General features: G+C 39.8%; 1 protein-coding gene and 1 pseudogene across 6 annotated transcripts in view; both read left to right on the top strand.

Annotated features, from left to right (window-relative positions):
• The window catches only part of ST3GAL6 (ST3 beta-galactoside alpha-2,3-sialyltransferase 6), a 74715-nt gene that overhangs the window by 22679 nt on the left and 28820 nt on the right, over positions 1-23216 (top strand). For 2 of the 6 annotated variants that reach the window (XM_045850818.1, XM_045850814.1), the window contains exons 2-4: positions 1424-1580; positions 11273-11346; positions 19504-19603. In XM_045850818.1, coding sequence (XP_045706774.1) covers positions 19515-19603 — 89 coding nt within the window. In that variant the 5' untranslated portion in view covers positions 1424-1580; positions 11273-11346; positions 19504-19514. Of the gene's footprint in view, positions 1-1085; positions 1222-1423; positions 1581-7395; positions 7613-11272; positions 11347-19503; positions 19604-23216 lie in introns of those variants that run through there. The other 4 variants (XM_045850817.1, XM_045850816.1, XM_045850819.1 and 1 more) reach the window with 4 other exon arrangements.
• LOC123826905 lies at positions 21080-21928 on the top strand (annotated as a pseudogene).

Here is a 23216-nt window from a genome sequence, read left to right as displayed (position 1 = left end):
CTAAAACAAAAACAAAATAAGCAAACAACTAGAATAGGAACAGAACCAGAGAAATGGAGATCACATGGAGGGTTAGCAACAGAGGATTGGGAGGAGGAGAGGGGGGGACAAGGTATGAAGAATAAGTAGCATAGATGGTAGGTAGAAAATAGACAGGGGGAGGGCAAGAATAGTATGGGAAATGTAGAAGCTAAAGAATTTGTAACACATGGACATGAACTAAAGGTGGGGAATGTGAGTGGGAGAGGGTGTGTAGGGTGGAGGGGACTGATGGGGGATAATGGGGCAATTGTAATAGCATAATCAATAAAATATATTAAAAAACAACAAAAAAGTTAAGTGCATATGTAGAAATATATGAAAATAAGCATTTCCTGTTTCTCTAAATTGTAAGATTTTAGTTTTAAGATTTGGATTTTAGATTGAGATTAAGATTTTTAAACTTTTCAGAGAAAAATTACTGTAGTCCACAAGTCAGCACGTGAACTGATTATGTTTTTCTTTAGCGGCTTTCAGTAATGTATTGCACACACATCAAACACGTAGAAATAACATCAGTGCACTCAGCTTTTGAAAATTTTCTTTCTTGGTAGAATCTAAACGTTTTTTCATGTTACTATATGATTTTCATAATAAAACATAACTATTTCCTTGTATAACATTTAGAGTTCATAGGTGGCTTCTGAAATAAAACCTTTGGTTTTCATATTTGTTTCTCAAGAATTAAAAAAAAAAAACATTTCTGCCAGCACAGGAAATGCAGAGCTGCAAGTCTTGCTGTTGATGGTGGTTTTCGTATCTCGGTTAGTCTCATATAAGACAAGCTGTCGCAGGAGCATTTAAAGATTTTTTTCAAAAATTTTTTGAGAAAGTGGCCACAGCACATTCTTAAACTAGTTGCTATTTTTACTAATTTCCCCACTCTTTCTCTCGCTGCTTTCTTCTTGATGCTTTCATTTTCCTTGACCTCCTCCTCATTCTCGCTCCCCTCCCTTCCCTTCCCCTTCAGAGAGTTTTCGGAGCAACAGCTCCACCTCTCACCTCCGCATTTAACAATAAAGCTGTGTGTATGTGTGGAGAGAAGCTGAAAAATAAGACAGATGGTTCTTTCATTACCAGGTTGCTTTGGATTAATTGAGCTGGATATGTTATTTTTTTTTAAGGAGACTGAACTGGATCCTGTGGATAACCAGTCATGAACTACAGTAATGTAATATACTTGTATGTTGCTGATTTTGCTGTTGGATTTTTTGTTTTGTTTTGTTTTGTTTTTGGTAACTTCATTATCCTGTAAAGCATTTTAGGAGGGATCAGGAGTGAGTTTAATAAAAGTACTTTTATTTAAATGTTTCTAATGGATTAAAATTTTTCTTGGGTAGCCACGCCACTCTTACAAACATGCTGTCTCTGTGTTTTATTTCAGATCTTGCCAGAGAAGAAGTGGCACAGCCTCTGTCCTGGATAATTTGTAGTGGTACAACAATTTCGCAGACAGCCTCCTGAAAACTCCAGCACGCTTTACAAAGTCTTCATCTTCGGGAACAGAGGGCCGCTGGGAAACAGATTTCTTAAAAGTGCAGGTAAGCAAAGGCACCACTGCCATTGTCTCAAGTAAGCTTAGACACTTGGAATGGTCTTATACAATGATACAATGTTTCTATCTCAAGCAGGTGACTTTAGAATACCCTCTCCTTTGTATATCACTGCCTGCTTATCTGTTGTGAGTTTAACATGAGGCCAAAGGGCCTGTGAAACTGTTAATAAGACGAATGACTCCACTATAGCATACCCCAAAGTTGAGCTGTGGAAGTTTTAAATATTATTTTTATTCTAAATCTGAATGGGCCTTTCTTGGAACTATTTTAAACCAATCTGGAAGTGAAGGAGTAAGAAAATTCTGAAGTTGAAAATAGAATGTTACATGAGTCATAAGTATTACAGAAGCTGCGGTTAAGAAGGTGTGTAACTTTGGGCAAGATGCTTAGCCTTTCTGTGCCTTTTTTTCTCAGTAGAATAAACTTTAATTACCTTACTGTCTTTAAATGCTATTGTTAATAATAATTTTATTATTAAAGTACTTTAATATAATTTTTAGCTATATTCTCCTTAGTATCCCTGGAACCTCAGTTTATAAGTTTATTCTGAGAATGCTCTGGAGCTCAAATGTCTACCCAGAATTAGCTTGATGTTTTACCAATGAATCCATACAGTCTTCCTGGTTTGTTAAGGTTTGTCAGAGAGCAATTATCCTAGCAGTGGACTTATTTCATTACTGTTTTATTTGAGAATCGTTTTGTGAAGGGCACTTATTGACTGAGAACTTCATGATTCAGTGGTTCTGGCAAATGCGGACTTTTATAATGGTTTTGGGATTTAGTCCTTGAGATTCTCTTGATCGTTTTGTTATTCAAACCAAAATTATTGTGAGTGGTTGTAAAGCCTTCCCCCAGTGGCCTGAGCCACAGGGCTTGCTGAACTCCTGAAATTGTGAACCTAGGCTGGACGCAGGGCTGGATCTTCAGGTTTCTCACTGGCAGAAACATCATAATTTAGTGGAATCTGGGTTCTAATCATCTTATTTATTTGTGGAACTGCCTTTCCTGTCCATCTTTACATCTCTTGGCATCTAGAACATGGAAATGTTTTGAATCTTCATAGCATAATTGTGAAGAGCATGGATTCTGGTGTGTGCCTGGGTTCAAATCTCAGCTGCTTACTATTTGGCTGGTCTTGGGTACATTATGACTTCTCTGGGCTTCATCTGAATGATAGGGATGCCAGTTAGTACCTTTTTTAAAGGGTGGTTTTGAGGATTAAAAGGATTATTTGTCTAAAGCATTTAAAATAGTTTCGTCACACAGTGTTCAGAAAATTTAAACTCTTTATTGCTGTCCATTGCAGTGGTTATTCTTCTGTCTTCATTCTGTAGTCTAGGGCCAATGAATAGTCAGCTCCTTTGACCTTGTTAGACATTGCTGATTGACCCTGGTGTTTGCTTCTGAGCCTGGACACAACGTTTGAATCCTTCTCAACAGAATGAATCCAGAGCAGAGTGAAAGATGAAACCCATTCTACAACTCAGACTATTTGTAGAGTTCTTGATTTTATTTTTTGCTTCAATTTGATATGCTGATTACAAATCTAGATTATTTGTTTTTATTGATTCAGAGCAGTTTTATTATGAAAAACATAAAAAGGTATGGGTCCTATAGCCAGAAATAGGGTCTAATCTAAGACAAGTTTTGCTAGTGAATTATTACTATGTTGAACAACTTTCATTTCACATTCAGAAGAAGATAAATAAGGCTTCCTATCACAGATATTTTAGAATGTTGAAATGAATGTGCAGAAATAATAGCTAGCAATAGTAATGGAAGCTTAGTTTTTTTGAGGCTATTATTCACACAATGCCTCAAGTTCTTCAGGATCTTTTTAAGGATGTTATATAGTTTTTTAATGAGGTCTTGGTGAATGGGCAGCTAATATTGGGTTGACCAAAACGTCCATATGGTTTTTTTCTGTAAAATAAAAGACATATTGTCACTTTTACCAATAACTTTATTGATTTGGATATTTTGGGTATGTTGGCTATCTCCTGTGTGGTACAATGTTGATTGTTCTCGATTAATGTCTCAGTTTTATCACTATTAACTTCAACTGGTCTACCCAACAGTGGAGCATTGTCCAGCAAGAAATCTCCAGCACAAAACTTTGCAAACCACTTTTTACATGTTCAATCAGTCATAGCACCTTCTCCATACACTGCACAAATCTTATTTTTGTTTGTATTTCAGTTGCATTTTTACCTTTCTTGAAATCATAAGGCAAAATATGCCAAAAATCTTGTCTATTTTCTTCCATCTTTAATATTAAAATTGCTATATAAAAATTCACCAATTTTGGTAAGTTTTTTTTAATGTGCACACTGATATGACAGTGTCACAATACAATCTAACAAAATTGTTTCACATGAAGTTAAAGACAAATAAACACTACTCAAGCCTTCTTACAGAAAAAAACAAATGAACTTTTTGGCCAACCCAATACTTCATTGTTTTTAAAAGAAGAATTAAAATAAGATTAGGACAGTTTTTACCATGTGGGAGACATATATCTAAGTGCTCTGTATTTACTACTTACAATAGCTCTATTAGGTTGCACCATTATTCCCATTGTATAGGAGCGGAAACTGAGGTATAAAGAGGTTAAGCCACCTCCCAGGGTCATAGAACCCGTCAGAGGTAGGGCTGAGGCTCAAACCTGAGGGCTGATAGCCAAGCAGACAACCTTGACCCTAATTATGCTGCTGCCTACAAAGAATAAATTGAAGAATAAGATGAGAAGAAGAAGTAACAGCTGATAGAAGTGTTCAGTGCCAGACTAAGTGATTTTATGTGTATTTGTCAGACAATGAAAGCCCCTGTGGGGCGGGTGACAATGTGATAGTTGGGCGTAGAGGATTTCATGCCAGGTGCAACGTGTTGAAAGAAAGGAAAGAAAGGAAAGAAAGATCAGAAATGATTGCTAGTAGCTGAGAAGTCATGTGAACATGGGTTTAGGAAATCGGATGAAGATAAGAGCTTGAAAACACCTGTATTTAGGTGTGCTGAGGAGAAAGAGGAGACCTAGAGCCCAGGCCGAGAAGTCAGAGGGCGAGACCCAGGCTAGAGCAGTGCCGCCCGAGGGAGGTGGTTCAGGACCACACAGAGCAGAGAGGACTGGAACGACGCAAAGACGAGCAGTTGTCGCGCACCCACTGTGAGACTGGAATGTTCTGCAGGGGAATCCACACGAAAATGTTCCGCTGTGCTACAGACAGTGCTGCTTCTGAGTGAGGTAACCTTTGGCAAGGTTTTAAATTCCTCTAAGGCTTGGCTGCCTCTCCTGGAATATGGTGACTTAAGACCTTACTCGGATTAAATGCCCTGAATCCTTGGAGGTTTTCCAGCTCTCAGATCCGCAGTGCTTGGGTGAAAATTGCGAATAGCAATAATTGGAAATAGGTAGAGGTTTGGCTGGCGCTTTGGCTAAAACTTGCAGGTGAATCGGAGGGTGATGCAGAATGAAGTCTGTGCCCTGTAGGTGTGATCTGAAATGAGTCCTGTACACAGGTGGGGCAAAATAGACTTACAGTTGTGAATAGACTTACAGTTGTGAATAGACTTACAGTTGAAAGATGGAGTTCATTCCCGTATTATCAATCAATTTGTCTTTTCCCACACAAACAACTGTAAACCCACTTTTGCCCACTGCTCTGTATTTCCTCTCAGACATACCAGCAGTGTCTTAGTGATACTGGTCGTAAATGGGAGATAAGAAAACAATATACAAAGGAAAATGTCTAGTGAATTTATAAAGAAACTGTAAACATCCCCTACAATGGCAAAGGAAAGTTTTTGCTACTTTTCAGAGAGTCTGACTAGCTTCTTAAGAGAAAATTCTGTTGATTGGAAATTTTAGAAGATCAAGCCCAAAGGACTTTTAAAAGAGATAAAATCAAAGGAAATAAAGAGCTTCCCAGGCAAGAAAAATCTAAAGGAGTTCGTCATCACCAAACCATAATTATAAGAAATGTTAAAGGGACTTATTTAAGAATAGAAGATCAAAACCCTAAACAATAAAATGGCAAAAAAAAACAAACCTACAAATCTTTCAACAATTGAATCTAAAGAACAAACTAAGCAAATAAGAACAGAGACAGAATCAATGATACTGAGGGCATTGTGATGGTTGCCAGATGGGTGTGGGGTTGGGTGAGGAGGTGAGGGGATTAAGAAGTACATATAGGTAGTCACAGAATGGCCGTGGGGAAGTAAAGTACAGTGTAGGCAATGGAGCAGCCCAGGAACATGACCGATGCCTGGATATGAACAATGGTGGGGGGATTGCCTGAGGGAGTGGGGGTTGCTGGATAGAGGGGGGCAAAGGGGGAAAATCAGGACAATTGTAATAGCATAATCAATAAAATATAATAATAAAAAAAGAGCTAGCATGGAATTTAGAATGAGCTTCAGTTCCTCTGAAAAACTTTTTGTGAAGCCCTGATCCTTTCAGTGGCAGTAATTCCTTTTCTCCTCAGACCTCCAGGGGTGCTTCTTCAACACACAGATCACCTGGGACCTTGTTGAAATGCAAATCTGACTCACTGGATAAAGCAGTAGAGCTGAGATGCTGCATTTCTATTGGGTTCCCAGGTGATGCCAATGTTGCTGGCCAGTGGACCACACTTTGAGTAGCAGGGGTCTAAAACATTTGGCTTTTATTCTCACAACAGACACTCATTTTGAAACTGTAACTTGGCTCCCTCACCAGACTGTGAACTCTGTACCCTGTATTCTGAAGTAGATGAGTGCTGGATATTATTAATAGATTAATCATTTCTTATCTCTTTCAGTGGTTTGTGTTATTCAGCTGTGTCAGTAATTTGAATTGTTATAGGTAGGGGCTTTTTCCTTTTAACTGAGGGATTGAAGCAAATCTATTGTTAGAAATAGGCATCAGAATGCAATATAAAATTTGCATATACATTTAAACATACATTTACTATATGACCCATGAAGACGTATGCCCACCTGAAGACTTGTAATTAAATGGTCAGTGTAGCTTTATTTACAGTAACCAAAAACGAGGAGAAACCAAATGCCCATTAACTGCTGGAATGATAAACAAACTATGGTATAGCTGCACAATGAAATACTACGTAGAAATAAAAAGGACTTTTCCTGGTAGAAGCAACAACATAGACTTTTTTTCAAAAGCATTATACTAGTTGAAATAAGCCATAAATAAGATAATATATTGTATGATTCCATTTATACTTAACTTTTAGAAAAAGCAAAACTACAGTGGTAAACAGATTAGGAGACAGGAACAGGGGGAGGAAGTCGGCTAACAGGGGTTGATGGAAATGTTTAATATGATTTTGGTAGTGGTTATATGACCATATGCATTTGTCAAAACTCACCAAACTATACATGATAAAGTGGCTAATTTTATTGAATAAAATTTTTATCTTGGTAAAGTTAATTGAAAAAAACTGGCCATAATCATGAAACTGTTGACACTATCTAATACTTCTTGGAGGCCATCTTATTAGTGGGATTTTAATATAAGGAAATAGAGAAAGTGTCCACTCTGGGAGAAGAAATGGGAGTCTGGCAGAAAATATGAATGAACAGTAGGAACATAAGAAGTTCCCTTAACAACTTCTTTGTGTATTTTCAATGCCACTGAATCTAAAGGGAGAAATCTCAAAAACAGGAAGTTCAGTTCATTTACTTTTATCACCCAGTGTAATATGCTGTTAGTGGGATGATTTGAATGTGTCCCGCTGTGCTACTAAAACACCCAGATTCTGCCAAAATGTCATTTTTCTCCTTTTTCTATTCTTTGCAGTGAGCACACCCAGTTTTCAGGGGAGGATTCAGTCCTCTACTTTGGTGGTGAAGGCTTAGCTCTAATTAGGTGAAAATATCTGCCTGCATGTGCTAAGGATGAAGTCTAGCAACAGCCCTGGCTTTCTTGACAGACCGAAGGAGAAGAGTGCTCGTGTAGGTGTGTAGAAACTAGCAGCATCTCATTGTTTTCGCAGACCTGGGGGAAAGGAGAGAAAGTAAGTTAACTGTACATGTTCTTCTGCTTTGCAGAAAGAAAAAAAAATTGACGTATTTAGAAATCAGTCAGAATGTGTTACAGTTGGTCTAACTTGTTGAAATTATACAAATAGTTTTTTTTTGAGGGCACATAAATCAACTTATAATTTTCTGTTAATTTACTCAGCAATGTCAGACTTTTACCCCCTCAATTTGTATCAAGTAGCAATAGCTCAACACTTCAGATTTAAATTTAGCTTTTTCAGGTGGAATATTGCATATTACTTAATTTTATGTATGCTATTTTATACTTTAGGGCCTATTGAGCATTTTCAGGTCCTTCTAACAAAATTGCATCAGCCAGACTACTGATTCATTAAGATTTATCCCTTTAATTGTGAAATAAACAGATTTTCATATTATGGTGTTTCTAAGTATATTTTAGTAAATGCATTCATTTACTGTATATCATTCTCTTGCTTTACTTTAAAAAGCTATTAAGTGAATATATTACATTCATGATTTTATAGTTTAAAAACATAGTTTTATAGTTTAAAAGTATAGGGTTATAGTTTCCTATAATGTACAAGTAAAAACCCCGGACAGACCTGAGTTCAAATTCTGGCCACTGCTCTGGGAATTAAGCATGTTCAGCATCGGGTTGATAATGCCCCCATGTTCCTCATCACGTGTGCCCAGGGCTTAGTTCAGTGCTGGGGATTTAGTAAGTACTGAATAATCTGTGCTGTCATTTACAGGATTATCAGTATCAGCGGGTGGAGGTCCTTGGTATGGCAATGAGATTATGGACACCTTTGGGTCATCCAGTTAGTACTAAGGACCACACTTAAAAGAGGGGTAGTGAGTAAGTTGAAGAGGACTGAGGTCTCTGCATCTGTCATGGGGGGTCCTTTGTGTCTCTGTCAAGGCTTTGGCTATATGAAGATGGCTATATCTAGGAGGCTTAGGGGACCCATGAGGCTGGACTGGAATCTAGACATTAATGCACAGCTAGAGCTGGAGCTAATAATCACATGAGCATGTGATTACAGAGAATAGTCATGAGCTAAGTAGTACATACAGGGTCTGGCAGAAGTAACGCCTGCTCGAGTGCAGTTGGTAGGGTAATAATATGGGTGTAATAATTTACAGTTTTAATTTGAACACCTCACCTAAAATGTTATATCGTGTGCTTGAGTGTTATATTGTTATGTTAGAAAATTACATGCTTATACTTTTGTAGTTAAAAGGGGGGGTGCGTTATTTGTGCCTGACCTTGAACAAAGAGGAGGGAAGGCAGGATGTAAGATCTGTTGGCCAAGTTCTGACAGTCTTGAGCGTAGGGCACTGTGAGCTGAGGAGTGGTGGACACCAGAGTGGAGAAGGGCCTCTTCCAGAGCTCAATGGACACAGACCACCAGCAGGGCCACCTGGTATGTTTGTGGGGATGAGTGTGGACAGGGGCACCTGGCGAAGGGGAAGGTTGTGGCTGCAATCCTGCCTGTGCCAAGTTCTATGGCCATGGGGCTGTGTAGAGCCAGAGGGGTGTCCTTTTCTGTTTTTCACAACGATGAAGTGATTGGGTGTTACTGTTGAGCAGCAGTGTTTTAGGGGTGAGTGGAGACTGAGCAGCAGAAGGGCAGGACACCTGTCACAGAAGAAACAGCATAAGGGGATGGAATGGATGAAGTCCTGGTTTAGGATCCTAGTTACTAAGGAATTTGAAGTTTGGCTGCAGAGCTACCAGGGTGGCTGAAAGAGAAGAATGCAGACATTGAAGAACTAGGATTGAATCCAGGACCTGGCAGCAAGAACCCAGGCCCAGTAGGTATGTCCAGAGTCAGGGTGGAGTTGTTACTGGGGAGACCTGAGTTAGGGGATGCCCCTTCCTCAGTTCTTGTCTTGTTTGTGAGAGATGAACTCAAGCCAGAGACAACACGTATCGTGGAAATGAGATAGCAAGTTTTATGAAATACACTTGAGCATGAAGCTGCAAGCAGGCACCTAGCTAGTCTGAGTGCTCTGACTTCTAGGTTCCCCTCTTCCTCCCTTCTCCAGACCTTGGGATGAATATACAGTTTCAGAGGCTGTCTTTCCCAGATAGTGGAAATGATATATAGAAAATTTTAAGGGCTTCCTTCCTGGGCTTTCATGGGATTTTTTCTTGTGATTTTCAGAACACATGGCAATCTTATTTGACCAGACTCAGGACTGCTGAATGAATGAGTGAGACAGGTCTTCCTCCCCTTCCCTGCCTTGGTTTGCAACCTATCCAGCCTAACAGAATCAGTAGGAACCTGACAAAGCTGTTGAGTTGTTACTGGAAGGTTCCTCAGGCCCCCTTTCATTGGGCCTGGAGCGGGGCTGACAATGCATGTGGGCATCATAGGAAGCTCCTGCAGCCAGATCTAAAGGAAACTGGGTCCAGAGAGGCCAGGCAGGCCGGGTCTGTGCATATGTGCTGAGCTTCTGGACAAGTGAACTTGAAAGATTTTCTTCCTTGGTGTTGTATGGTACTGAGATACCCATAGAGTTTTTACATGTGGTAGATAGAAAAATGCTTCCAGAATTATTGCCGAACGTACTTTTTTCTAGTAGATTGTTGGAAAACAAACAAACAAACAGCAAGAGAGCCTAAAATAAAAATAAGACCATTTTCAAGTGACATTCCATAGGTTATTTCTTGTGTGGTTGTTTCTATAAGCCTTGCTGCTGTGGTTGTGGGCCTCAGGAGCGCGCACTGAGAGAACCAGGTGCCCTCTAGTTTGACTCTAGTGCATACTAAAGGTTGGGATTCACCGCAGTGACACACTCAACAGAGCCACAGAGAAAACAATAATGGATTTGCTCAATTCCAAAAGAATGGGATTGGGAAGACATGATTGGGTGTAATACAGTTTAATTTCAGCACAGTTTGTGACTGTAACCTTTCTCTCCATTTCACCAACCCCTAGAATTGATACAGCTTAAGGAGCTGGTGGGATAGACAGATTAGAGAAACATTCTGTAATGTTCAGTGTGGTTTTGGAAGGCTGGGCCTGTGCGCATTTGTAAAAGCTCACGTTGGGGGAGAGGCATGGGCTCTGGTCTGGTAGGTAAAGGTTTGAGTCCTGTTTCTGCTACTTATCAGCTCAGGAAAGTTACTGCTATGCTCAGAGCTTTGTTTTCCTCATCTGACAATGAGAATTGTAAGTTTACCACACCCCTCACAATTGTGAGGGTTACATGAGACAGTTCACCCAAAGCATTTATCACAGGCCTTGTTACATACTAAACACTCATATTATTTATTCATTTATTTATTTTTAGAGAGAGGGGAAGGGAAGGGAAAAAGAGAAGGAGAGAAGCATTGATGTGAAAGAAAAACATTGCTCGGTTACCTCCTGCATGCGCCCCAACCGGGGACCAAACCCACAACCTAGGCAAGTGCCTTGACTGGGAATCGAAACTGGTGACCTTTCCCTTTGAGGGATGATACCCAACCAACTAAGCCACACCGGTCAGGGCTCTTTTATTTTTTAATTTAGTACTTTTATATCAATGATTCTAATCAGCCATTATTTACTGGGCATTGTCCATGTGCTAGGCATTTTGGATAAAAAAATAATAATATGGGCATGTAATTATGGGATCTGTAACTATATTCAACAACTATGTACTTATCATCTTCTATGTGACAGGTTTTATCAAAGGTGCTGGAAATAAAGCGATAGACAAGACAGTCCTGCTGTCACAAAGCTTTCCGTCCAGCAGGGTAAGCACTGTAATTTCTGTTGTGGTCTCCGTGTTTCAGTAACTCCATCCCCACCCCCACGGTTCTTTCCCTCCATGCTCTAGTGTCCTAGAGCTGCAATTCTCACACTTTAGTGTGCATAAGAACCAAGTTGAAAGGTGCTTGTTTCAACACACTTACCTGAGCCCCATACATTCAGATCGAGTAGGAAATGTTAACAAGCCCAAGCTAGTGCTGACCCACAGACCTGCTATGTCTGCTTGGAGAACGTGGCCCTAGAGCCACTTTGAGTGCACCAGTAACTGACTGAAGCCCTGTCAGGAAGTTCCAGATTAGAATGCTGTCTTTTGAGTTCCCCTAATGCTTTTTATTTTAAGGGACAGGATGACACCAGAAATGGAACCCTGAGAATAAAGTGGTCAGATCTTAAGTCTATTTCTGTCTCTCAAACTGGGACAAACCTGGGGCAACTCACTTCAGAAACTTTCGGTTCCCTCAGTAATCGAGAGCACTCCCCCACACCCAGTTATAAAGCTTGTTTTGATCCTTATGTGAAGTGGGCATACAGTGTTCTATGAACGAATAAAATGTACTTTCATTTTTAAAGAGAAGAAAAGACTGTGGCCAAGACTGAGCTCCCTTACACATACGTAGGTTATTTATATATATTGGGTTAAATATAACTTAAGAAATAAACGTGTGATCTCTGCCAACGAGTCCTACTGTCCCTTGAGGCCTGCTCCTCACACTTCAGATGAATAATTGCTTTTCTGATATAACTGTAAAGCATGTCTTAGGGAACCCAGCTTTAGGAGCAGCTGCAGCCAGGAAGCTGGCGTTGGTCATATTTAATGTCAAGAACTAGAAAACTTGTTTGTTTTAGTAAATGAAGCTATATTGAAGGGCCTGATAATTTTTTTAAAAGCAGGCATTCTATCTGGTTTCCCATTGAAAAATTTTGCTTGAAGCAAAATGGTCTTTCCATTTATAAAATATAATTAGAGAATTTGTTTGTTTATGGAAGCTTTTTCCTATGAGCAAGCAGAGGAACTATATGTTTATCACAAGGATATTGTGGCTGGTCCAGCTATTTTGCAACTTGAATATGGACACTTTGAACTGCTCACGAACTATGAGAGGGTGGCTAATTCTCTGAAGTTTTCCTCATGTAAGTGTATACAGTGGCTCTTGAAGACTGGGTTCATTTTACTTTTTGAAGGAAAAAAAACATTCTCTTACACTTTGTTTTCAGCTAAACAACATTTGTGAAGGAAAAACAATGAAAATGTCTGTTACTCAAACTTCTGAGTTCTGTGAAATAATACATAAATTTCCCAAACAATATGTTTTGGGTGACTGGTAAGCAAACTGAATTGTAAATGCTGAATTTTTTCTCTAGGTCACATGCTATCTTATCTTAGATGTAAATATGTTTTTTAAAAATTGCTGATACTGGTGTCATCTTTGTTGGGTGTTTGAATAAATGATGTTATTCTGAGCAGAGGCTTAAGTATTTAATTTGAGTATTTAAGTAGTTGTTTGGGGACTGTTTTGGCCCATGGTAAAATGCCTTCCAGGACAGTCTTAAACATCCTACATTCATGTTTGGGTGATACCTACATGGAAAAAAACCAGCATTTTGCTGAGGTCCGTCAAAGGGAGGAGACAAGCCAAGCCCACCTCAGCTCCCAGTCAGCGCTGATAGCTCTCTCTTGTCATCATGAAACATGGCGCATGGCGTCTGGCGCAGTGTTTAATGGTGTCACCTCTCTCACATATACAGTGAATTGCCCTTTAGTGCCGAGCTGGGGTCCAGTTCCTGGACTGTTCTCAGTTCATCCAGCATATGTGGAGGAAGGAAAGCTACTGTTTGTTGAACACATTGTAAGGGCCACCCTCTGGGCCTGCTATCTTGTCTGTCTCTGAGTCATCGATTAGCCACTTCAGCGATGCGTTTGACACCCCAAATACCTCACTATCTTGAACTTTTACTCTGGCAGTCCCAAGCCTTAATTCTCTCTATCACTTAGATTTTACCAATGATTTCTCAAACAGAGAACCACACTATTTTTCTCCCACTAAATATTATGTAATTTATTTCTTGCTTTTTACCAAGATAAATTTAAGGTGATATTTAAAATACCCCACAATACATCAAGATAGCATACATCACACTGGGTGAGGAAGACAGACCAAAGTGGAAAGAGAGGCACAGGCCTGAGGGGATGGAGGCAGCAGCCCTGTATGTCTCTCACATGCTTTGCCCCCTTTGGCATCAGCGGATGCTGGGCTTTCTGCTGGAGCAACACCCAGTTGCATCTTCCTGTCAGACCAATAAGAATACAGCACAGGCTGTATTCGGGATAGGCCAAATAACAATTTGGCTTTCTCCAAACACATGCATTTAGCTGCATAGCAAAAGAGAACAGCTGACTTTTTGTTTACGCATGTAGACCCAGCAAAAATCTGCCTTCCTAAGTGGAGGGCAGGCAAAGACCACAGAAACTGGCTGGCTACTCCAGTCTGGTAATAAGAGAGTTTATTAAGGGAATCTGACATATGATGCAGGACAAACTGGATGCAACCAGAACAGCAAGAGTCCAAGATCAGAAAGAAAAATATTTGGTAGGTACTTGAATTGATCTTTTCCTGCTGTGAGAACTAAACGTGCAGCCTAAGTTTTGGTGGTTAATGTGGCCACAGTCTTGGGAATGCGGCCAGGTTGTTTAAACATGCAGTTGGCCGAGGGAGGTGGTGCTTCTTGGCGTGAGGTGCTTCTCCCTTCTTTCAATAGTGTGTGTCCCAGCCCATGTGAGTTTGTCTCCACGCGTCCTGACTGCATCAGGGTAACGAGCCCACCAGAGTCTGAGCAGATTCTCCCCACCCACGGGTGTGAAGTAACTGACTCATCCTCGGGGAACATCCCACGGACTGTAGGGCTTGGTGCTCTCTTTATCCTGGTTTGTTGGTTCAGGGCAACGTTGGGACTATTGCTGTGTCCTTTGTTTTCCACCCCTTTACCCTGTTGGGCACCTCAGTCTCAGGTGCCAGCCTGGTGTACAGAGGAGCGGGGCCCACATGTTAGTCATTTAAATGTATCAACGCTTGGGAAAGCACCTTCATCCACCAGACAAAGTGGGTTTTCTAGTTAGTAACTCAGTCTGTTGCTTAAGGTCTCCATTTTTCCATTCTACCTACCCAGCTGCCTATGGGTGAGATAGGGGAGCAATTTTCAGCCAGTGGGCCACAAGAATTTTTAAAACACACAATACCTGACTATTTAGTCAGGGGCACTGACCTCTTTTCCCTCAGACTGTCAAATAAAAAATGACAAAACCAACACAACAGTAGCTGTCTGATGTGAATGAATCAAATATATTCCAACCTTTTTGGTCACATTGGCTGAAAGTATAATACGTTTTCTGGTGTGCTGCAAAATTTTAGTAGTTTATGTGTGCCACAAGATGAAAAGGGTTGAAAATTGCTGATATGCGAGATGGAACCTCATTCAACAACTGTATTGACTGGGTCACTGCATTTTTAAAGGCAGCGCTGGTCCTTAGCCATGCCACTCTTCCGGTGTGCCCAAACTGTCATGTCAGCTGATGGGCTAGTTGTTAAAGTGTGTATTTTTGCCAGACCATCTGCTTCCTGGTTTTTTTGAGGTGCAGATGCCTCTTGGTCAGGCATATGGGAGACAAGATCATGCTCTCGTGAGCCCAAATCTTGTCTCCATAAAGGCGTGTTCATAATTGTCCACTCCTCCATTTCCATTGTCAAACCATAAAGTTACTCACTTTAAAATGGCCCACCTGTTAGTATACAGGATCAGTGGTCAAGGTCATGCATGATTACCACCCAGACAACTCCTAATTCAGCTCCTTGTTCCTGCTTCCGCCCAGATAGCACTGGGGGATGGTTGGATGGCAACTGTCCTCTAGGTAGATGGGTTATGCTGGCTAGAGCCATAGTCCACCAAGCTCCAGCTGGAACTTCCCATATTCCTTCTTTGCAGACTTGGGGATAGAAGTAGGAGCACTTGGAGGATCTGTACATTCAACAGAGCCTAATAATTACTGCATCTCTAAAGAAAGAGGACTCTTGGGCAGAGTGCTCCTCTGTTGTAAGCAAGCATGCCACTTAGTGAGTGTAGGAGTCTGAGCTGGGGAGAGGCAGGTCAGTGGAACATGTTGTCTGTTTACTCCCTGATGGGAAGGGAAGTTTGTATGGTAACTGGCTGCTCTTTGGTAAGAGGTTCCACCTGTAGGAGCACTGCATTCATTGTCAATAATTGCTGTAATTGGTGTATCTGATATCTGCCCCCTTCTATAATTGGGACCAAGACCCAAGGGGCATTCTTCCCTTTTGTTTTTGCCAAAATGCCCAGCCTGTGCCTTTCAGAGTTACTGAGACATCTCACTCAGATGGGAACCTAGCCTGGAAGACTCCAAGAACTTGAATCTGTTTCACCCGTACTTTTACCTTCTCAAAGGCAGCCTGTTGTTCAGCCCCCTAGTCCCACATATGTCCTTAACTAGGTGACGCAGTGGGTGAAGGCATTGTGCTGGGTGGAGTATAAATGCTTCCCTGTACCCCACAATTCCCACAAAATCCTGTACCTCTTTCACTTTTTTTTTTTGGATCGGTTAGGCTAGTATTTTGGCTGTGACACCCTCAGAGACAATGTTGGTCTTACCCAACCAAGCGACTTCAAAGGACTTGACTGTGGTGCGCAGACCTGGAATTTTCTGTGTATGCACTGTCTATCCTCTCTGTTGGAGGTGGCCAGTAGAGCCTGCAAGGTTTTCTGTAGCAGAAGTAAATCTTTATAGGTTGACATTATGTCATCAATATAGTGAGCCCATTTCACAGAGATCAGGAAGGAAAACAATGCCAAGTTCATAGCAACCATCCCATGGCATATGGTAGGGCTAAGTACATTGAGGGAACACTTAGATGGTATGCCCCAAGTGGGAACCATTTTTCTAACAATTTGTCACTGTGAGGCTATCAGCCTTGCAGCAGGAGAGGGCTCCAAACACTCCAGAAGATATCCACACAAGAACATAATGGATACCCCACACTGAGTGGCCGCTGAATGAAGTCCAGCTTAAATGCCCTAAGTGAATGAAAGAATGCAAGCACTGAGAAACGGGGTTTTCCAGTGAGCCTGTAAGAGCCAAGTGGCTGTCTTGGGTTCCCCATAGCCCCAACCATTCGTTTAATTGACAACCATTGTTTACCTATTTTAATTTTCCTGATTCCAGAGCAGAGTATTGTCATATTACAAGGACATCAGGATGGCAAAAATCTGTCAGTGATGGGGTCATTTTTGCAGAAGAAGGATGAACTTTATCTGTATGTGCCACAGTCTCTACAGATTTTGTTGCTGCTGCCTTTTGATGAAAGTCAGCTTGGGCATTTCAAATGCAGAAGGTTAGCTTTTACTATTGAGAAGATTCAGTTTTCTTTAGTAATTAAAGACCTGACTTATAATATTTAAATTTACTTAATTAAATCCATTTTAATCTTAGCCAGACCATGCATTAAAAATTTTTTTCTCCAAAGATTTCTTTTCATAAACCTACAATTATTGCTAAAGCTTTCACCTAAAATCCTTTTTTTCTACTTAAATCTATTTATCAGTTCTTCACATTTATGTTTAGGTTACCCACAAAACTTCATGAGACTTTAGACAAAATAAGCCTTCATTCTAAGTTATCATTTTTGCTGATCAATTTATAAGCTTAGCTAAAGTAAAGGTAAAGACATGTCTGTTTTAATTAAACCAACAAACTTAAACTAGTTTTAATACCATGTATTTTCCCAGATCTCTTGATCCTGTAAAGCATTTTGTTTGGTTTCTATCCTTCTGAAAATTTTGGAATACCCAATCCTTAATTTATATAAGTGCTTAATTCCTGTAAGCCAATTAAATGTAGCTCTTTTACCAGTTTCCCCTGCAGATACTGCCCCCCGCCCCCCAAGCTCATTTCTTTGGTCTTCTGGCTGGATCACCAATTGTTAGTATACACAGACCCAGCTCTGGGAAAGCTCTAAGAATAAATATCTACCTTCACAAGTGGAGGGCAGGCCACTCCAATCTGGCAATTAATAGAGTTTATTAAGGGAAACTTACATAGGAGATATGTCCGGGGCAACTGCAAGACAAAATAGATTCCTGTGCCCACCTGGCAGGTGCCAAAGAATTATATAGGGTAAAAAGGGGGTGGGGCAAGGATAGTCACAGTACTAGTACGTGAATGCTACCAAGTGTGGGAAATAATGTGCTTGACCAGGTTGGGGCAACAGCCTGTTCCGGGACCCAGCATGTAGTGGGAGGCAGGGGAAGGGGTGCTGATTTATGTCAGAATGAACATGGGTTCTGATCAGACATTCTCTAAGTGGGGTTTGCACTAAGCAATCTCCCGCTTCTGTCCTGAGTCCAGTTTAGCAATCCAGTAGCGTTCATGTTATAGAACAGTCTCTCTTCTATTCTATACATTTAGAAAACAGACAATGACAAAATACACAAACATACGCAGCACATATTTTGTGTCACGTGTTGTGCCTGTCACTTTGGGCAGTCCATCTGGAAGCCCAGAGACGCAGCTCATGTGCCCTAACCGGTAAGCATGCTACCACCTAAGGTCTGCCAAGCCAGGAACTGTGTGGAGTTGGGCTGTAAACCCTGTTGTTTGATTTCACAGGGATTGTGTATACTAAATTAGAAGTATGTGTAAACTAAAATTGGCTCATTTAGTTTATTTGCTTTCCTCTGACTTAGCCTTCATTTTTAACTGATTTATAATAGTGGCACGTGGGGTGGTGGCTGTCTTCATATCAGTGGTAAGCAACAGGTACGACACGGGAGGCAAGGTTAGCAGCCTTCACTGGATCGTTCTTACAGGTTAGCAAACAGCCCCCCACACGCAGTAGTTCCAACTCTGACAGAGCCCAGCACAATTACGACATTTGTTAAGATGACCTTCATTATCAAGGAAAGTTTAAATTCTGTTCAGTGTATTCTACTTACAAAGGCAAAGGAGTGCTTTATTTTAAGATTTCCATTTATACTTATTTAACCACTGAAACGGAGGCAGAATTACATATTTGGAAATATCTGCAACTAGTCTCATGTGTTCTACACTGCGTTGCCCTAGTTGAGGTTAACAGTTAGCAGTGAGAGAGTGGTGTGTGCAGTTGTCTAGATGCATCAGGAACTTGAAGAAAGGTGCAAAGAAATAATATATCTGTTTAAAGTCACGTGCATTGAAATAGAAGATCTATTATGGAGCTGTATATAATACATTTGGGAGGTTTTGCATTTAATTGCATGTGGAACTTATTTCTGTCTTTGAAGTAAAAGGGGGAGCCAAATAAATAAGTTTTAGGTTTTAAAATATATATATATATATTTATATATATATATATATTAAACACACACACACACACACACACACACACATTCTCTAAAGGTTTTTTTTCCTTTATATTTGAGAAAGGATTGTGTCAGGGTTTTTCTGCCTACCAATGTGCAATGAACTATACTGTCATTTAATACAAAAGCAGGCAAGTAGTTAACTGAATTTACCTGTGCTATGATATTGAAAAATCACAAAGATGCATCTAAAGGTGTATTAAAGTTGAGAATGTGGGAAATATTTTTAATGGCTTTTTTTCTTAGTTTTTTATGAAATTAAAAAAGGACTTGTAAAAATTGTAATGTGCAGCACTGAACAGTCATTTCAAGCACGGGAGTGACTGTTTACGTTTGAGGGCACACATCCACTTCCTGCTGAGAGAAAGCAGATATTCTTCAATGTTTCTGGAAAAAGGTTTTCAGTACAGAGTAGATGTTTAAAATTTTGTTCCGAATGATTTCTTTCTCACCTAACATGAGAAAGTGGTAGGGAAGCCACTGGCTTTGAAACAGTGGAACTATTGAGTGGCCTACACATGTGATATGTTGTGTTGATGAAAGATAAGAGGATGAGAAATAGAAAAAAAATACTCTTTTTTCTGCATATTTAGTGGGTATTTTGAAAATAATAGGCCTGTATCATTTTCTTGTGCTTTCCCTTTCTACATGTTTATTCACCGTGCTGATGTTGGAGCCGGTGGGTAAAGCCATCTGTATGACAGCCTTGCCTTTGGATTCTGTCCCTTGTGTTCCAGGTGGGCCAGCCATGCGAGGGTACCTCGTGGCCATATTCCTGAGTGCTGTCTTCCTCTACTATGTGCTGTACTGCATATTATGGAGAACAGATGTCTATGGGTAAGTTTCATTTTTGCTATTTGGAAATAACTTCCAAAATAGTCTTTTACACAGACACACAAATAATATTAGAGGGACCCATTAAAGAGCCCTGTAACATTTTGAAACTTTTCTAGCTTTCCATTATAAACTGAGGTTTTATCATTCTATTGCACTGTATATTTTATCTCTCACAGTTTATAAACTGACATGCAATACCTTTTTATTGACTCTCCAGTGAAGCAGTGGTGTTGACTGTCTTTGGAATATAACATTCTTCATATATTATTTTATGTCCTTGAATTGGTGGAGTAATTCTTGGACTCAATGGTACTTGACTTTAAGAGCCTAAAATGCTTGGATAAGAGATTGTTTGATAAATTGTAGATACTATGTATAGTTTCCTTTGTTTAAAGATATTTGCTGAATGATAATATGTGTATATTTTGCAACAACTTAGACTTGAAATGTCATATAAAACTTTGAAGAGATAAAGGTAGTTTTATTGCAGAGAAAAGTTCTCCAGTAAGATTTTTATCCTTTTCCCCATTTTCAGTCCTTTGTCTAGGAATAAAGTTTTGATGATCTTCAAACCTGAATAGGTGGTAGTATATGATTATATCAAAATAAATCACACGACAACTTCTTGTTCTAGAGGAAGGTTAGCTCTTTTTGTCTGTGTTTTAGTAATAGATCCCAGATCATGTTTCTAGCTTGTGTTTCCTAAATAAAAATATAAATCAATACTTCTGCATTTCATAACATCACTGGTTGATTGAAAAATAATTGAAATGCTGTTCATGGAAGGAAGATAGCAAAAGGTCACTGGAAAACACCCAATGCCAGGTGGGTGGGTATAGCCATAACTTTTAGGTGTTGAACTTAAATATTGAGCTAGAGAACTTAGTCTGATTATACAGTGCATAAAAATTATACCACAGGAATCTCCCTCCAGCTCTGCCACATCCTGTCTTTGTCCCACACTTAGTAATAGAAGACAAGAACAAAAGAAAAAGAAGCTACTTCCCTATTAATGGTGTTATTGGTCATAGGAGAAATGATAAAGACAATGGAAAAGGTCTGAGTTCAGCAATCTTTTTTTAAAGAAAATTATTGATTGATTTTGAGAGGGAAAGAGGGAAGGAGAGAGATAGAGAGAGAGAAAGAGAGAGAGAGAGAGAGACATAGATTTGTTGCTCCACTTATTTATGTACTCATTGGTTGCTTCTTGTATGTGCCCTGACCAGAGATTGAACCTGCAACCTTGGCATATCAGGACAATGCTCTAATCAACTGAGCTACCTGGCCAAGGCCACCACAGTTTTTTGTTACCAGGATTTGAGGAATGTTCATGTGATTCCTAAGCTAATGCATCTCTCTAGACACAGAAGTCACCTCAAATGCATGTTGCTGTGAACTTGCTTCCTTAACAGCTATTAAGACAATGGCTAGAGAGCAGGGCAGTGGCCAGAGTGGCCTCTTGGCCTCTTTGCACCAATGGTCACCGTGCAGGTTGCCAGTACCACGAACATCTTAACTTCAGAGCATATCTTTGATCACCCATGGGAAACTGTTACAACAGGTGCAGAGCCCAGGCGTGTTTGGGGTGATGTACTGGACAAAGATTTTTCTGGAAAGTTGCACAGACACACACTCTCAGCACAGGGGGCTGCCTTCTACTGTGCAGTCTCTTATGGGTACAGCAAGAACCAAAACAAATGTGCAAGAACATTCTGCAGTTGATCCTGTAGAGAAAACAATTCAACAACTTAAACCCACTAAATTTTATTTACAAAAATGGTTTCAGTAGATGAGAGACTTATATGCAAACCACATCCTCAGGAACCAGAAAAAGCTGTTTTGACTCAAGAGGCCAGGATCACTGTGAAATTAATTATCTCGAAGACCTGATGGCAAGTCTAGTACCTTTCAATGCTAACAGAGGCGGAGAAGCCATGGAATGGTGATGCGCACCAAGTTAAATACTGAGATTGCGGGTTGACAGCTTCCACGAGAGGGAACATGAGGACACGGACGCGGCAGCAGCATTTGCAGAGAAGTGATGGATGTTGCTGTACAACACCCAGTGCCCTGGGTCTCTGCTGGCCGGCATTATACTTACTTGTTATTAAAAAAAAAAAAACCACAACTCTAATTAATGTACAATTAAAAAAAAATAAGCTGAAGAAAGGCTATGTGACTTAACGAAGAGGTACAGGGTTTCTAATTATTAGTGTTGTTTGAAATGACTGTCTGGTTTTGAGGGCTCCAGTATTTATGTGACAATTTAACACTTTTTGGAAAGTACTTGGAAATTGCATATTAAATCTCCTTAAGGTAGAACTTTAATGCTTTTCTTGTACTGGAGCTCTACCTGCTTTGGACCAGCCCCAGAACAAAGCAGAGCCACCTCTAAACACACACAGTTGTCCTGCTGCAGTAAACTTCAAGAGGGAACTCACTTTCAAAAGAGAAATTTTCTAGTTTTAAAAGATATATTAGTGTGTATAAAATAACTTTCTCTATACTACCATTAACAAAAAAGACAGTGTTTTGTAGTTAGCAGGCTGGCACTCAATCCACTGAGCCACACCAGCCAGGGCCAAAAAGACGGTGTTTTAATTTGGTACTTGAGTGACATTTTTGGAGTGAAAATTATCACTCAAGTAATATATAACTCAAAAATATGATTTTATTGTATTAAAAGAGTACTGTATTATTGGCCCTAGTTTTGTAACTTAGTGAAGGCATTACCTTCCTTGGGTCTATACTTTATGACTTAGTATACTGTATCATGGGCTGGGTGTGTTAACTGAAAAAAATAGGTCATTGCTGGAATTTTGCAGCTCTCTGAACTTAAACAGAAGGCAGCTGTTGACATCTTTTAGCATTTAGGTAATTTACATTTGCCTAACCTATAAATTACCATGTGTGAAATTATGGTTCCGTAATTGCTAAACCATGAGATGTTAGGTTATTTGAATATAATTACTTTTTGAAGTAATTGTGACCACAAAAAGTCTTTCTTACATGAGGAGTAACTGTATGTCACTTGAAATTACTCAAGTGATGTCTTTATCTGAGGTGTAAATCCCAGGTACTTAATGTTTGTAATGTGGGGCTGCTGCAGAGGTCGGGGCGGTGGGAGGAAGAAAAGTGGGAAAGAAAGCGCTGACCCGAAGGAACTGCTACATGAACTGCTTTGCAGCTTTTGTTTATGGGAAATCCTCGCTTTGGGTGTCAAAGGCAGCTGCACTCTGAGAAATAATCCAGGAAATATATTCTGTTTCATATTTTGTAGTGGTTAATTATCAACCAGTAAAAAATATCTCTGATACTTGTAATTGCTTTTTATAGAATATTTTTGTCAAACGGTGATTAGCTCTTGCCTTTATTTTACAGTGCTTAATGTGAAAAACTTCTAGTCAGGTTTTCTATAAAAGAAACCAGGTAACATAAACCAGAGAAATAGTGTACCAAACTATTTAAAAATTAGTGTTTTTCTACTTGAAATATTATATTGTTTAGCTTAAGACTTCTTAGGGCATTTGTAGAAACAAATGAACTTCAGTAAGGGTTTTGATTTTATTTTTTGTAACCAGAGATGGTTTTTACAATTGATATAACATTTCAG

Source organism: Phyllostomus hastatus, unplaced genomic scaffold, assembly GCF_019186645.2.
Source record: "Phyllostomus hastatus isolate PE091 unplaced genomic scaffold, TTU_PhHast_1.1 phas_contig_86, whole genome shotgun sequence".
NCBI lineage: Eukaryota > Metazoa > Chordata > Mammalia > Chiroptera > Phyllostomidae > Phyllostomus > Phyllostomus hastatus.
The sequence above is the reverse complement of the archived record's forward strand: the minus strand, read 5'-3'. Positions and strand labels throughout refer to the sequence as shown.